The 17,299-nt window shown below is 39.5% G+C and overlaps 1 protein-coding gene across 2 annotated transcripts in view; it reads right to left on the reverse strand.

The window, feature by feature from the left end:
• Nucleotides 1–8,050: 8,050 nt before the first annotated feature.
• edem3 (ER degradation enhancing alpha-mannosidase like protein 3) overlaps nucleotides 8,051–17,299 on the reverse strand; it is a 50,924-nt gene continuing 41,675 nt past the window's right edge. The window contains exons 20-21 of one of the 2 annotated variants that reach the window (XM_062980734.1): nucleotides 16,033–16,080; nucleotides 8,051–12,297 (exon numbers count right to left, since the gene is read on the reverse strand). In XM_062980734.1, the coding sequence (XP_062836804.1) occupies nucleotides 11,921–12,297; nucleotides 16,033–16,080 (425 nt within the window). In that variant the 3' untranslated portion in view covers nucleotides 8,051–11,920. The remainder of the gene's footprint in view (nucleotides 12,298–16,032; nucleotides 16,081–17,299) is intronic. The other variant, XM_062980735.1, reaches the window with a different exon arrangement.

Consider the following 17,299-nt stretch of genomic DNA (forward strand, 5'->3'; position numbering starts at 1 on the left):
TTGGTTCATGTCTGGAATTACTCTGTTTTCAGAGTGTTGTTCCTTATTTACTGTTCTGATTTTTGAGGGTTTTTTAAATACTGGTATCCAGATTTTGTTCATTTTCACAGTTTCCTACTTTCTGCTGAAGTTGTCCAAAAGCTTGTGGATTTCAATGACTTCTCTGTGTAGTCTGACATGATAATTGTTAGAGTGGTCCAGCATTTCAGTGTTTTCAAATACAGTAGAGTCTCACTTATCCAACATTCGCTTATCCAACGCATTTTTGTAGTCAATGTTTTCAATATATCATGATATTTTGGTGCAAAATTCGTAAATACAGTACAGTAGAGTCTCGCTTATCCAACGTAAATGGGCCGGCAGAACATTGGATAAGCGAATATGTTGGATAATAAGGAGAGATGAGAAAAACCTATTAAACATCAAATTAGGTTATGATTTTACAAATTAAGCACCAAAACATCATGTTATACAACAAATTTGACAGAAAAAGTAGTTCAACACGCAGTAATGTTATGTAGTAATTACTGTATTTACGAATTTAGCACCAAATATCACGATGTATTGAAAACATTGACTACAAAAATGTGTTGGATAATCCAGAACGTTGGATAAGCGAGTGTTGGATAAGCGAGACTCTACTGTAATTACTACGTTGCATTACTGTGTATTGAACTACTTTTTCTGCCAGATTTGTGGTATAACATGATGTTTTGGTGCTTAATTTGTAAAATGATAACTTAATTTGATGTTTAACAGGCTTCTCCTTAATCTCTCCTTATTATCCAACATATTCACTTATCCAACGTTCTGCCGGCCCGTTTATGTTGGATAAGTGAGACTCTACTGTAATATCCTGTGTCCAGGTTGGTTCATCAAGTGCTCTGCTGTGGCTGACTTCTCTGGTTGAGTTAGTCTGCAGTGCCTTTCACGATTTGTTACATGTCTGTATACTGGATGTTGGAGGAAAATTCTCAGAGTGCAAGAAGATCCAGCCAGTCCATACTCCAGGAAATAATGCCCGACTGCTCACTGGAGGGAAGGATATTAGAAGCAACATAATGAGAAGACAGGAATGCTTGGAGAAAATAACGATGCTAGGGAAAATGGAAGAAAAAAGGAAGAGGGGCCGACCAAGGGCAAGATGGATGGATGGTATCCTTGAAGTGACTGGCTTGACCTTGAAGGCGCTGGGGGTGGCGATGGCCGACAGGGAGCTCTGGTGTGGGCTGGTCCATCAGGTCGCGAAGAGTTGGAAGCAACTGAACGAATAAACAACAACAACATACTGGATGGACTTTGTACAGCCAAACAATTTTGTGTTCCTGCTAAATGGCTAAAATGTGCTAAATGTAAAGAGAGCTAATGGGTTCTTTGAGACAAAAATTAAACCTTCTCAAACAGAAATAGAATCAATATACTGGGGAAAGCCAGTGGGGAGAGAGTCCTTCTCATGGATGCTGTATTTATGAGTTTCCGTAAGTAACAGCGCTCCATGCAGTCATGCCGGCCACATGACCTTGGAGGTGTCTTAGAAATGGAGATGAGCACCAACCCCCAGAGTCAGACATGACTAGACTTAACGTCAGGGGAAACCTTTACCTTTTATAGGTAACTAGCTGTGCCCAGCCACGCGTTGCTGTGGCGAAGTATGGTGGTATGGGAAATAAAGCATTGAGGAATTGGTGGTAGTTAAGGTAAAGGGTAAAGGTTTTCCCCTGACATTAAGTCCATTATAAATGGGTTATATAGCTGTGTGGATGGGCCTTGAGTCTACACTGCCATATAATCCAGTTAAAATCAGATAATCTGTATTTTATAGGCAGCGTGGAAGGGGCCTAAATGAGGCCTAACTCTGCCTGTCCCCTGGGCGGAGCTTAGTCTTCTAACTGGCAGCAATGGGATAAAAACAATTATTCCTCTCCCTCTAATTAGGACTTTATTTTTCTTTTTGTTGTATGAACGTAGAGGCATGGATGAGGGGTTGTGCTGCCAAGTTTAGTGTTTCTGGGATGTGTCGTTTTGTTGTTTTGTCCTAGGCCGAAATTTCATTACCCTTTTATATATATAGACTGGATGACGGCAGAGCACAACAGAACTCTAGACTTGAGCCAGATTCAGCACAGAAATCCATCTTCTGTCTGCGATGACACCGCTTAGTCTTTAGTGCCATCTGCTGGAAAGTTTCTGTAACGTTTCTTCGTCCGGTGAAGGTGAATATTAAAATGCAGACATAAATCCCAAATGCTCAATGTCAGAGATGAGGAAGGAGAAAGCAGTGGAGGAGAAGCAACCTGTGAGGGCTACCTTATTGAATTATATTAATAACTAGCTTAGGTACGAGGCGATGCCTAGATTAAGGATTTTGTAAGAATAAACATTAGAAGTTGTGTGTCTTTCGGGCTGTGTGGCCATGTTCCAGAATTATTATCTCCTGACGTTTCGCCCACATCTATGGCAGGCAACCTCAGAGGTTGTGAGGTATACCTGCCATAGATGTGGGTGAAACGTCAGGAGAGAATACTTCTGGAACATGGCCACACAGCCCGAAAGACACACAACAACCCTGTGCTCCCGGCCATGAAAGCCTTCGACAACACATTGAACATTAGAAGTCATTGTTTGGTCTTTGTTTTTTATTAATGGACCCAGTGTGGGTAAACTACAACTCCCAACATCATGGGACAATTCCCTCCAACCCCCTCCAGTTTTCTAATTTGGTCATGTTGGTTAGATGTGGTCCAGATCCATTGTCGGTGGGGTTCACATTGTCCTCTGCATATGGATGAACTAAATTACCTAGAAAAAGTCATAGTTTTTGGATTTTATGAATGATCCTATTAGAAAATCCATAAGGATATGGGTGAGCTGCAAGTCCCACCATCCTCTGTCATTTCCCTCCAAACTCCTCCAGTATTTAAAACAAGTTATGATGGGTATGTGTGCCGAATTTGGTCCAGATCCATCGTCAATAGGTTCCACAGTGTTTTCTAGATGTAGGTGAACTCCAACTCACCTAAATCAAGGTCAATTTCCACCAAACTCCTTCAGTAATTTCTATTGGCCATGGGGAGGGGTGTCTGTGCCAAGTTGGGTCCAAATCCATTGATGACAGGAGACATAGTGCTCTCTGGAAGCAAGGGACCCCTCAGAAATCACCCACAAACATACATACAAACGTATTCTCATTTTGATAGATATATAGATAATAATAAAGGTAGAGGTTTTCCCCTGACATTAAGTCTAGTCGTGTCTGACTCTGGGGGTTGGTGCTCATCTCCATTTCTAAGTTGATGAGCCGGCATTGTCCATAGACACCTCCAAGGTCATGTGGCCAGCATGACTGCATGGAGCACTGTTATCTTCTCGCCAGAGCATTACCTATTGATCTACTCACATTTGCATGTTTTCGAACTGCGAGGTTAGCAGAAGCTGGGGCTAACAGCGGGAGCTCACCCCACTCCCCGGATTCGAACCGCCGACCTTTCGGTCAGCAAGTTCAGCAACTCAGTGGTTTAATCCGCTGCGCCACCAGGGGCTACTATATAGATAATACAGACACATATATCTTAGACTCTTCCTTTTTTGCCTGCTAAATAAAAATGAGACTTGAAGGATGTGTTCAAGTGGACATCAATCCATAACAAATTTGTTAAGTCTTCATGAAGAGTCACAACATGAACTAACACCAAAGTTGCTATAATTTGAAATGTGCTGATGGCCAGACATTTACAAAATGGAATTGCCTTGAGCTGTATAAATCCTAAATCAAGACAATGGAAAGTACATATGCGTATGTTCTATTTGAGGCAATTGGTTTGTTGGATTAGTCTCCTCTGAGTTCAAACACTAATCTTTCACCCTTTAGCTCAGTTTTTCTCAACCTGGGGTCCCCAGATGTTTTTGGCCAACGACTCCCAGAAATCCCAGCCAGTTTACCAGCTGTTAGGATTTTTGGGAGTTGAAGACCAAAACATCTGGGGACCCCAGGTTGAAAACCACTGCTTTAACTTGTTTGGATTTCACCTCCTAGAAGCCACAAGGAGTTATTGGAGTTTTAGTTCAGAACACCTGAGAGTCCAAAAGGTCTTCATCCTTGTTCAGAGTAGGACTTGATTCCCCACTGTCTATATATATAAAAGGGTAATGAAATTTTGGCCTAGGACAAAACAACAAAACTACACATCCCAGAAACACTAAACTTGGCAGCACAACCCCTCATCCATGCCTCTAGGTTCATACAACCAAAAGCTCCAGCTACTCCAGAAAACAGCCAGGCTTTGACACTGCAAGGCTATTCACTGCTATTCCACCTGGCCAACAAAGGATTCCCATAAGCCACAGCAACGCGTGGCCGGGAAAAGCTAGTGCCCTATAAAATTGTTCATTTGCCTTTGTGATTCTGAAACCTAAATTTATTTCAGGGTTGAAATCAATTTGTCAACCCCCATGGTTCGTATTAAAGCTGGGATCCTTTTGTCCACTGCCTGTGTATTTGAAGACAACTTAAATTAATGGAAAAAAGCTTACAATTAGCATAATGCCTGCGGAAGATTTCACACCCTTTTTTAATGACAGTCTGCTTGAGACCTCTGAAGAACAGGAGGTTTGCCAGCATATAAATTGACGGGAGAAATGGCATATGCAGGTACTTGATAAAACATGCTCATCCCTCAGCATCATGATTGGCCATCTATTCATAGCTCCTTTGACTGAGTCATTGGGAAACGCAGCTATTCAATTGCCACAGAAAGCGGCTTCTTAAAATAGCATCTGCGTAATCTTTCCTAATGCTCCAATGTCAGAGCAGATCACACATAGCTCTGTGCTCAGGTATCTCTCTGGCTATTGTTAACTGGAAGCAATGCTCAAATTAAATTGGAAGAGAAGTAGAACACTCTTCAGGCCACCCGGATAGGTTCTTTTGGATGTTTTGCACTTCCTAATAGGTTTGTTTTTTTGAATGCCATCTCCCTAAATGTTCCACTTACCAGTCCTCTTTATGTGGCTTTTGTAACAAAAGAAATGAGGCAGCCTGCAGTGACGCTTGAGTCATTACCACCCAGTTCATGATGAACAGCAGATCCTGGGAAGAAGGGAGCAACCGGCCTAAGAATATACTAATGTCCCCAGTGGGTTTAAAGGACAGAAAATACTTCTTGAGGATGAAGAATTTTCTGTCCTTTAAACCCACTGGGGACATTAGTATATATTTATCACACAAAGCCATCAAGATGATAGGAAAAAAGTTGGTTTTTTCCAATAGCTAAGAAAAATGGAGACATCAGCCACAGGGAAAACAAAGCCCATAAAACAATCATCAATAGGATGGAGGGAATCAAATAGTAAACAAGGGCAACAAAAGCAAATGTCAGAGCAAACAAGTCTACCTTAGAACAGGGCTTCTTAAACCTTGTCCACTTGTGATCCCTTCAGGCACAAGAAATGTTTAAGAGACCCGCAGGTATATTGATATGTAAGATAGATGTAAAAACCAAATGATTATTGATAATAAATTAGCATTTGCAAGGCCTGCTAAACAGGCTGGTTTTCATTTTTATGTAGTACTAGCTTGGGGACCCAGCGGTGCCCAGGTCATTTTAAAAGGCAATGTTTGCCTGTGTTTCAAGTGTAGTCTCGATGCAATGTCAGCTGGGGTCAGTGGGTGTGGATGAACTACAACTCCCATATGGAAGTCTATTATCCATGATGCATGCCACTCCAAACAGCGCCAGGATGTATAGTAAGTCATGGGGACTGTATGTGTCACGCCTGTTAGAGTGAGTAGGCTGAAGCCTGTTGGTGGTAGTTTTTTGCCTCAGTGAGGAAAAAAGTACCATGAACGTAGGGAAAAAACTCAGGGGGGTGGGTAAGGTGGGGGGGGGGGAGTAAAAGTTTTCATAAAGAGACACAAAACCATCCTTAAAAGGAAAGATTAAAAAGATAGTCATTACTGAAGTGCTAATTCATTGGAGGTGAACTATAAATCCCTGTAACTACTACTCCCAAATGTCCAGGGCAATTCCCCTCCAAACCCATCAGTAGTCAAATCTGGGCATATCAGGTATGGATGGGAAATGTGGTCTAGACTCATCATTGTTTGGGTTTATAGCGTTCTGGGTGTAGGTGAACTATAATTCCTATAAATTCCCCAGTAGGAGTCACAATGCTGTGACTTGATGCAGGCTAAACTACAACTTCAATCTCCCAAACTCCTCCAGTAAGTTTAGTTGCAGCTCAATTCTGTTGTTTGTTTTGCAGACAGATTTGAAAGGTAAGGGCAGCGGGCGGGGGTCATGCAAATCCCACAGCAATGGAGAACCTTGGGATGCCTGCCTGTGGTGGAAGAAATAGCAAAATGTAGGATGAAATGGTCCCCAAATGAAAGCATTGCTTGGGTGGTAGTTTGTAGTGTTTGGGGAGGACATTGGCAGGGGTTGGGCTACATGTTCATGGTGCTCGCTGTCACCTTAATGTCAGTGCAAAGTAGTGACCTGCTGGTTTCTGAGTAGTGGGAAGTGTAACCTGTTTGTGAAGACCAGAGGCTGTCTGTGTGAGTGGACACATGTGCCACATACACACATACGGGTTTTCAATTTTATTATGGATTTAGATAGATGAAGCATCTTCAGATGCAAGGAGGCGCACAGGAGGTAAGGAGTATTTCTTTCTTTTTATTAATACAAGGCTTTCTAGACTGCCAAGTAGGCAAGGAGGCAGGGAAGGGCATTTTTCTTTCTTTTTTATTGCAAGGCTTGCTAAACTGGCAAGGAGGAGTACTTTTTTTTATGAAGTTGTACGAAAATCCCAGGAGGTAAAAGGGATAATAAGAATTGCAGTCCAAGACATCTGGAAATTGCTGTTTTGGGGGACACAGGACTAGACTTGGGTTTCTTAAACTTTTAAACTTTCAAGAGACCAAGAGATTTTTTAAAGAGACACTGACTTTATAAAATGGATGTAAAAACTAAACATTTACTGATAGCACATTAGCATTTGCAAGGCTTACTAAACAGGCTAATTTTTTTTCGTGTCAGGAATTGCTTCTGGAGAGAATTGGCCGTCTGCAAGGACGTTGCCCAGGGGACGCCCGGATATTTTGATGTTTTACCATCCTTGTGGGAGGCTTCTCTCATGTCCCCGCATGGAGCTGGAGCTGATAGAGGGAGCTCATCCGCGCTCTCCCCAGGTGGGATTCGAACCTGGCAGCATTCAGGTCAGCAACCCAACCTTCAAGTCACAAGGCTTTTATCCCCTAGGCCACCGGAGGCTCCAACAGACTAATTTCCCTTTCTATTAAATACAGATGAAGCCTCTTCTGCAGAGTCCACTGTAAACATGGCACAAAAGATTTGAGTAAATGCTTAAAACAGCCATGAAGTGATGTTCAGAAAATGTTTACTGTTGCCATTTTTTTTGGGACCCCAACATTGAGTGATGTCGACCCCATTTGGGGTCGGGATGCAGTTTAAGAAGCAGTGCCCTAGACAAAGGCAGAGGAGGAAAATGGATGGAAAACTAAGACACAAGGTACTAAGTGGAAGGTAACAATATTGTGAGAACATCTTTCCTGAATGGTGAGCCATCATTTTGGCATATCCTCACAGCAAACACAGAATTGACACATACCTTTTGAAGGGAGCATATATGTTTGATGCTTTGAACCGGGATTAAGTATGTGAAGTGAACAATTAATAAGGTTCCTCTGCACTTGTGGATTACAAATCTCTTCCTTAGGACATAGTAGGGACGCTGAGAAAAGGATAGTATCTCAAAGGATTTTACATATTGTAGCACAGAAGGATATAGCCAACACAGTCTCCTTGAAGTAGTTAGGTCATTTTAAACAAAAATTCCAGGAGGCGTTTTACTTAAAAACTGATATGCCAAGACACTTACGAATCACTTTTACAAGGGCCAGATTTGAACAAATTGAGTCTATGGAGAGACACGGTAGATTCAATATCCCACCCAAAGACTCTGTATCTGCGGTGTCCCCAAAGTTGAAAGCCTGAACCACATATTACATAACTGCCATTTGTACGAAAAATAAAAGAAACAACATCTATGGCCTTTTATTTGTCATAAAACAAGCTGGAATACACATTTTTACCAACTGGGTATAATCCTGTGGTAACAATAAAAGTTGCCCTTTATTTTTTCAAAGCATTTAAAAAGAGATCAGACTATATTGATCAGATTGGTATACAGTAGAGTCTCACTTATCCAACACTCGCTTATCCAACATTCTGGATTATCCAACGCATTTTTGTAGTCAATGTTTTCAATATATCGTGATATTTTGGTGCTAAATTGGTAAATACAGTAATTGCTACATAGCATTACTGTGTATTGAACTACTTTTTCTGTCAAATTTGTTGTATAACATAATGTTTTGGTGCTTAATTTGTAAAATCATAACCTAATTTGATGTTTAATAGGCTTTTCTTTAATCTCTCCTTATTATCCAACATATTCGCTTATCCAACGTTCTGCCGGCCCATTTATGTTGGATAAGCAAGACTCTACTGTATATTGTAAAGGGAGGAGGACATCTGATGTATATACCTAAGATTAAGGTACATTCGGTTATATGTTTGCCCTCCCATTTTTTAATCTTTGTACTTGTATATTTATAATTTTACCTGGACTGGATGTGTACTGTATGTTGTGTTTATATCATCTGTTTTGATAAGGCCAATTGGCTTATAGTTTTGTTTCTGATTAAGTATGCATGAAGTTGGGAAACACAACTAACTCAGTGACAAACGAACTTTTGAAGGACGTCTGCCATCCTCAATAGACAAATCAAATCTGCATTGTATTCTGACCAGAATATTTACATGTTTTATTAAATCTTTACAATCAGTAATTATAATCAAGTACACAATTTTATATACAAAGATTATGTACATTTTGAGCTCAGACTTTTACATCACAGTACACAGTTGCCCTTAGGAATTTTGTACACACCTTAAATCACCAGACATTAAAAACCCCACGACAGTAGTGTTACAGCACCCCTTTAGACTTTTCATAAATTACATCATAAGAAAATATATGGCTGTAAATTGGGCTGGTAAAAAGTCTTAAAAAATCTGGATGTACGGAATGCATTCACAGAATGTCCCCTCGACTGCCCTGGCGGTAGGGGATCCCTGGATCTCTCTGCATCTGCTCTAAGTGACCCCATCAAAAGAGGCACCCAAGGCAAGCAGGTGCAGAAAAATCAAAGACGGACCCATGATTATGCCAGGTCTTGGATTACTTTCTCCTCAGGGGTGGAGGTGTGCCACAGCCTAAGACTTACTTGCCTCTCCTATCAGGTACAAGACAAAGCATGTCCAAAAAGGGTTTCTGCTGTGATATGAAGACACGGATTCATAATTACGTAAGCTCCTTCCTAAACACCATTTTCAAATCTAATTGATAACATGTAAACCTTTCATTATTGTGAAACAAGCTTATGGCTGTGATGAAGAACTAAGGTATAAAAACAAGGGCAACCTATATCTGAGGTAGACTACCACCTTCCAGATGCTCCTTTCGAATGGCAAGGGAGTCTTTCAACAATCCCTGAAATCAATTACAAAAACTTAAAACCACTTGCACATGCTCAATCCCCGACAACCGAAAGTCCCACCGTATGGACTATGTACAAGTAGTAGCAAGTAGTGCAAACTCTTAATAAATTATTGGTAGGAAGGAATGAAAATTTTAGTGGTGGTTGTATCAAGCCGGGACAGTTCTGCCTAAAATGTTTTGAGAAGATATTTAGAGAATCACTTTTACCAGAAAACACCAAATGAGCAATTTCTTTTCAAGGCCTAAAGAAAATAAGTTGATTGACAAGTTAGGCTACATCAGAGTAAATATTTTTTTAAGAAAGCTTGAGTGGCACTAGTACTCGCAACATGCAGAACTACTGATTTGCAATTTTTACAAGACTAACGTAAATGTAGTGCATTACGTATGCTTGGCCCCAAACCGTTGGAGCTTTTGTGGGAACATGGAAACACACATTCTCCTCTCTGTCTGGGCTTGAGCTACTAAAGGACACTTCAGAGAAACCCTTGTTCAAATCCCATGGAGGAATATTGCAACGTCTACAAACTGAGCCCGAAGACTAAATACAACTCAACTCAGGGTCACTCAACAAAGAAATGAAAGCCCTAGGTCTAAGATTTATAACATGTGCAAATAAAAAAATGTGGAAACAAAATCAGAAGGACACTTATCTGTTAAAAGATTCATCACCACTGTTTCCAGCTCACTTTCTGCACAACAGCCTGACTAGCATAATCTCAGAAAGATGCTAATGTATATTTTCACACATTTTAATTCATTTGTGCCTCATGATAGAACCAAGAAAGAATTGGGAACATATGAGGAGGAGAACTAGCCTTGCTCGACACCTCAGCTGCTGATATAACAGGATTTAGCACAGAGAGCAGGTTTGGCTGATACAGCAGCGGCATCATACATGTATTACTTCACTTTGTGCCATAATGCAGTCAATGGTTATCATTCACTTCTATGGGGAAAGTAAAGTGCGACATCAGAGGGTTGCGCTGCTTTCCAAAAACCTGGAAAGACAAGGATCCTAACAACCCATCCCCAAAACATTCTTGCTTTAAACAAGCTTCCCTTCCTTACGTGACACACCCTGTTACTTCTTAGCTAAAACCAGTTGTACATAAAGTGCCTGAACTAGGCAGAGCACAGAACGTTGCCATGTCAAATTTCCTAAATGCAAACAGCAGGAACAAGAACGATAAAAATGAACTAATTAATGACTGGATATTAATAAGCAAAGTCTGGCAGTCTTGCTTTAGACACCACTATCGTTTTCTCAATCTATCTGCTACATTTGAGTTTTTAAAAAGGATCCTCATTTTAAATTTATTAGACATGATTGCTAGAATTCCTACTACAATTTAGAAAGAATCTACATGTGATACCAGTTTTTCCTTGACTTCACACTATGCTAGGGACACATTATTTTTAGATAATAAAGAGACTGGCCCTTTTGTCCAAGGGGATACACAAGAAATGTTGTGTTCAGTAATAAGAATGGTACTGATATAAGGCTTTTAAATAAAACTATTTCTATTTCCTCACAGAATGCTTTACTACCTTTTCCAGAAACTGCTAGGATGCTAATTTTGACTTATTTTTTAAATTTGCTGAAATTTCAAATCAACGGGAGTGTAAAAAAAAAAAAAAAGAGGTCCACCCCACATTATCTAGATTCAAGTTTTTTAAATTATCTTTTTAGAGAAAACATTACCTTTGGTTTACAAACTATTTTGACTTGAACTAGGAACCAAAGGGGGAGGGGGGTCCAGGTTGTCTTGGTCATTCTTCAAAGTAATAAATGGAAGAAGTGATAAGGAGATATAGCACACTTCCTATTATTAAGTGGCACCGGACAAATCACAGTTCCCTGTTGTTCTGCCCTCATTTTAAAGGCACAACAGCCTGAAGTACCTTCCACCATGTCTTCATAAAGGCTTCTGAGATACAGTGTAGGCCCTCGAAACAGCACTGGTGCTACTGCTGGCCTGGAGCCTTCATGTGCCGAGACGACATGCCTCAACTTACCATAGAGACTCCGTGGGGCTAAGGCAAGCAATCCCACAGCAATCTGGACATGGGAGGAATTCAGCTCCTTCTCCAAACGGATGTCCTGCGTTACAGAACCATGCAAAGGAACCCTGCCGATGGATCAATTGCACTTTCCCATTTTTAAAAAACAGGGAAATGAAACAAAAAAATTACAACACATGCTGGCTTTTGCCAATAGAACCTGGTTAGCTGTCACAATACTGAACAATTCCATTTAATTTTCAGATCTCGGGGCCTCACGATCCTCCACAAAGGTCGCCATTTTGTAGTCCCGTGGGCACATTATTTCAAATTATAGTTCATCTTTTTCCATCATTTCAAATGCTTCTATGTCTTCATTCCAATCCGCTAATATTGAGTCCATAGACTGGCCCTTATTATCCCAGCTATTGCTGGGACTGGAATCTGTCTCAGTCTTGGATTGCTCCTCAAGGGGATTATCCAATTCTGATACTGGACTGTTAGTACTACTAGTTTCCTGTAGTTTGGGGATACAAGAATCCTCGTCTGAAAGTGAAACACGGCTGCTGTCCAACTCTGCATGTGAACTCAAGCCACCTTCTTCAGGATCTTGAGGCACCAAGTTCAAATCTGTTGAGATTTCTTCTGACCTCTGATTATGAGAGTCGTTGTCTGATGACTTCTGATCCATGCTTTCCATTTCCAAATCTGAAGAGAATGAGGAAGAATGGAGGAGTGAAAAAGAAAAACAGTACTTTCAAAATACAGTAGAGTCTCACTTATCCAAGCCTCGCTTATCCAAGTTTCTGGATTATCCAAGCCATTTTTGTAGTCAATGTTTTCAATAAATCATGATATTTTGATGCTAAATTCGTAAATACAGTAATTTCAACATAACATTACTGAGTATTGAACTACTTTTTTCTGTCAAATTTGTTGTATAACATGATGTTTTGGTGCTTAATTTGTAAAATCATAACCTAATTTGATGTTTAATAGGCTTTTCCTTAATCCCTCCTTATTATCCAAGATATTCGCTTATCCAAGCTTCTGCCAGCCCGTTTAGCTTGGATAAGTGAGACTCTACTGTACATAAAATTTGTTTCCACCCTTATTTACAACATTTCTACCCCGCCTTTCTCACCCGAGAGAACTCAAGGCGGCTGAAGTGCAATATGACTCTGGGATATCAACCCCTTCCTTAGCTTTTTTCAAATACAGTAGAGTCTCACTTATCCAACATAAACGGGCCAGCAGAACGTTGGACAAGTGAATATGTTGAATAATAAGGAGGGATTAAGGAAAAGCCTATTAAACATCAAATTAGGTTATGATTTTACAAATTAAGCACCAAAACATCATGTTATACAACAAATTTGACAGAAAAAGTAGTTCAATACACAGTAATGCTATGTAGTAATTACTGTATTTACGAATTTAGCACCAAAATATCACGATATATTGAAAACATTGACTACAAAAATGGCTTGGATAATCCAGAAACTTGGATAAGCGAGGCTTGGATAAGTGTCATGTCATGTAAACTTTGGTGTTCAAAGCTATTGGCCTTGATATTTTTATACATAACACACAGACACACAGACTAGAAAATTAAATTAGTATGTCATTTACATTTGCTCTTTGTTTTCTAGCAGCTAAAGTAAATTTAGCAGCCTGCATAGCAGTAAAAAAACTTCTGCTTTTTAGGGAGATTTGGTTGCAAAGAATAAACGATATAGGCGGGGAATGTATCCGTAGGATATATTGGCCATCTTAATACATAGAGATATCCTTAACTTCACCAGATGTACAGATTCAACACATCTTCACTATGATTAAGCCTCCCATGCAAAAGGGCACTGGAGTCACAGAGATGAAAACTGGGCATTAGTATCTACTGAGGTTTGATTCCAGGACTTCAACAGATACCAAAGGTGTCACAGTATCCAATTATGTAGCACAACACCTTCCCTTATACAACATGGCAAACAGGGGTGTTGTGTGTTTTTCAGGCTATATGGCGGTGTTCTAGAAGCATTTTCTCCTGACATTTTGCCTACATCTGTGGCTGGCATCTTCAAAAGATCTGATGGTAGTATCATCATCATCAGATCCTCTGAAGATGCCAGCCACAGTTGCAGGTGAAAAATCAGGATAAAATGCTGCTAGAAAAGGGCCATACAGACTGGAAACCACACAACACCCCTGTTTGCCATGTTGTATATGGGAAGGTATTGTGCTGCGACACCTTTGGCATCACTGTACCACACAACACACCAGTGATTCTGGTTGTTTAGGCCTTCGACAACATGGCAAACAGCGAAAACAAGTGCCAGAGAGAGCCCGAGGATGTCTGAAATGACAGGGGGCTAGGAAACCTCAGCATAGCATTCAACATGCAGCAAAATCAAAGTTTACTTTTTGGACTTAAAATTCAATACATTGGTTGAATCTGTGGATGTAAAAGGTGTGGATATAATGAAAATGGTGAAGGATGGTTCTAAACAAAATGTCAGTTTATATAAAGGGCACAATTACAGACCAGGAAGTTTGCACGATTGAATGCAAACTCAATGTTTTAAGTAAATATTAGAATAATATTTTAAACTAAGATGGAAGGGAAGACTGGGAGCACATCAATACAGGCTGAGCATCTCTTATCCAGAATTTCAAAACTGTCCACATAGTGACATCTTTGTTTTCTGATGTTCACAATCTTTGTTTCATACATAAAATTGATTAAAATATTGGATAAAATTACCATCGGACAATGTGTGTAAGGTATATATTTAACAAACTATTTTTATATTTAGGCATGGATCCCACCCCCACGATATATTATGCACCTATATGCTAATTTAGGTACTCCAAAATCTCAAACACTTCTGACCCTAAGCATTTCAAACAAGGATACTCAACCTGTATTAATCCCATACGCTTTACATATAATAAAAGGTAAAGGTTTCCCTTGACATGAAATCTAGTTGTGTCCAACTCTGGGGGTTGGTGCTCATCTCAATTTCTAAGCCAAAGAGCCAGCGTTGTCCATAGACACCTCCAAGGTCATGTGGAGCGCCATTACCTTCCCACTAGAGCAGTACTTATTGATCTACTCGCATTTGCATGTTTTCAAACTGCTAGGTTGACAGAAGCTGGGGCTAACAGTGGGAGCTCTCCCCATTCCCCGGATACAAACCACCAACCTTTCGGTCCACAAGTTCACCAGCTCAGTGGTTTAACCCACTGTGCTACCAGAGGTTACATATAATACTGAGGAAATATTCCAAGCCACATTGTTGTTGTAAAATAGAGTTGATGTAAAAATTTAGGAGGAAAGGGGACAAGAGGCATCCCTTTCATACTCCTCTATTCATTAATAAACTTTTTAACAATAGTTCATTTCCCCAAGCCTGACTCTAAGAAAACATTAAAGTGAATTATTTGTATTAACTGCAAAAACATTATATCAATGTTTGTAACAGCTAACTTTTGCCACAAATGCCTCCCATTCACCCCACAGAATCAAAGGCAGAGTTACAGCCCACAAAAGTAAAAACAAACAAACAAACATTATTTTCTGCCTTTCAGAAAGTACTTTTGGATCAAATACTTTTGCTGACAATTAATAGCACAATTCAGTGATATGACATGGCTGGCCTCCTGACATAAGCATGCATTGTGAACAGGAATATACCCTTAATTTGATATTTGTGTTGAAATAGTCTGCCATTGAGCAAGGGATATATTCAGATGACAGCAATGGGAGTAGACTTACACAGATAGCATTGCTATTCAATATAGGATTGGGTAATGCTAGTGTAGTGTATCCTTAAAAGCAGATGCTGGGTGGTGGCCTTTCGATGTTTGGAATTGATAGCATCTGATAAATGTTTCAAAGGAAAACAGAAATTTAAATGATCACTAAAATGAATTCATAAAATCTATCTCCACAAGTTAAGGAGACAGCCAAAACTTGTCTTGGATCTATACTCTAGGTACGTATATGGTAAAAACCTAGATAAGAAGCTTTAAGTTCTACAAATCAGAATCTGTTGAGAACAAAATGTGATCTTCCGTTTATGCCAGTCCTTTTGGAAACATCCCACAGTGACTTTCTGAGCACTGTAGAGAATTGATGTGACTTGTAAGGATGTAGCTATTGCTCCCACCCTAAGTGAGTGTACCCGTGGGTGTGTTAGTTGTATCTTATGGCGGGGTGATAAGATCATGTTGAACAAGATCTCTTGAGAAGCTTTCCAGACATAACAGAGTTTCTCAATGAGGTTCCTAAGCACACTCTGAACACGAATGGGGGCTACTGATCAAACACACTACCTCAGGTGAACACAAGATAGTCTGATTAAATTTTACCAGTGGAAACACATTAAAGAATTAAGTTTAAAGAACTATCCGCCAGAGTCTACAGATATGTTTGATACTTACTGCTATCAATAATGTAGTTTGGAATCATTTTATCTTTAAATATAGTTGCTGATATTCCAGGAATAGCAAAGGAAGAAGAGGAAAAAACATTTTAAATTCACAAACACATGAAATTTCAAAGGTGATTCATTCATCGATTTAGTAGCTATTTGAGGGAATCACACAATATTATCAAATATGACAGGATTCATAAATTTGCTGCCTGAATACAGATAGTTTAGGAGGAGAATTCTGGCTCCACGTTGATTTCCTCTCTCCCTTTTTATTTTCTGCAAATTGTGCAAACAATCCTGTGTGGAATTCCAAAGGAATGGTGTTGGGCTTCGCTAGCAGAATAGCAGAATCCAGTAGAATCCTTTATTATTATTATATTATAATATAATTTTATAACAGCAAATGAGATATATATGATGGATTTCATATCACAAAATCACAAGTCAAACACTTCCCAAGCGTTTAGAATTATGTGATGTATTATTATTATTATTATTATTATTATTATTATTATTATTATTATTATTATTGTTGTTGTTGTGGCTGGGTGACCATCTGTCAGGGATGCTTTGCTTGTGCTTTTGGTGCACAAAGGCAGAAGGGGGTTGGACTAAATGGCCCAAGAGGTTTCTTCCAACCCTCTTTATTATTTTTATTATGATTATGATTATTATTAACATTGAGGCTGTATTTGTTCTCACTTTTTTAACTTCAAAATAAGATATGTGCAGTGTTCATAGGAATTTGTTCAGTTTTTTTTTTGTTTTTTGTTTTTTTTAAATAGTTCGTCCCTCCAACGGTCTGAGGGACCGTGAACTGGCCCCCTGTTTAAAAAGTTTGGGAAACCCTGGTGTATACTGTATGGAGTCAGAAAGGATCCATAGTGTACAAGGAGGCAGAAAGTGAGAGACTTCTGCAGTGACCAAGAGGAAATGTGGATGTACACAGGATATCATATGGATAATACAGGTTGAGTATTCCTTAACTCAAAAACTTCGAAACAATATTGCTTTGGGTTTCTTTGTTTTTTCTTTATTTGGATTTAGGAAAATTTGTATACGTTCTGCACATATGTATGTAATAAGATTATCTTGGAGATGGGACTAAAAATGGGAAGTTCTGGAAAAGAAAACCAGGAAAAAATGGGGGGAAACCAGAAAAATTGGGGAAAATGGAAAAAACTGAAAAAACTTGTTTTTTCCCCAGTTTTTCAGGGTTTTTTTTTTCAGGCTTTCCCATCTCTAGATGGGACACAAACTTTTATGTTTCATAT

This window comes from Anolis carolinensis, chromosome 4 (genome assembly GCF_035594765.1).
Source record: "Anolis carolinensis isolate JA03-04 chromosome 4, rAnoCar3.1.pri, whole genome shotgun sequence".
NCBI classification, from domain to species: Eukaryota; Metazoa; Chordata; class Lepidosauria; order Squamata; family Dactyloidae; genus Anolis; species Anolis carolinensis.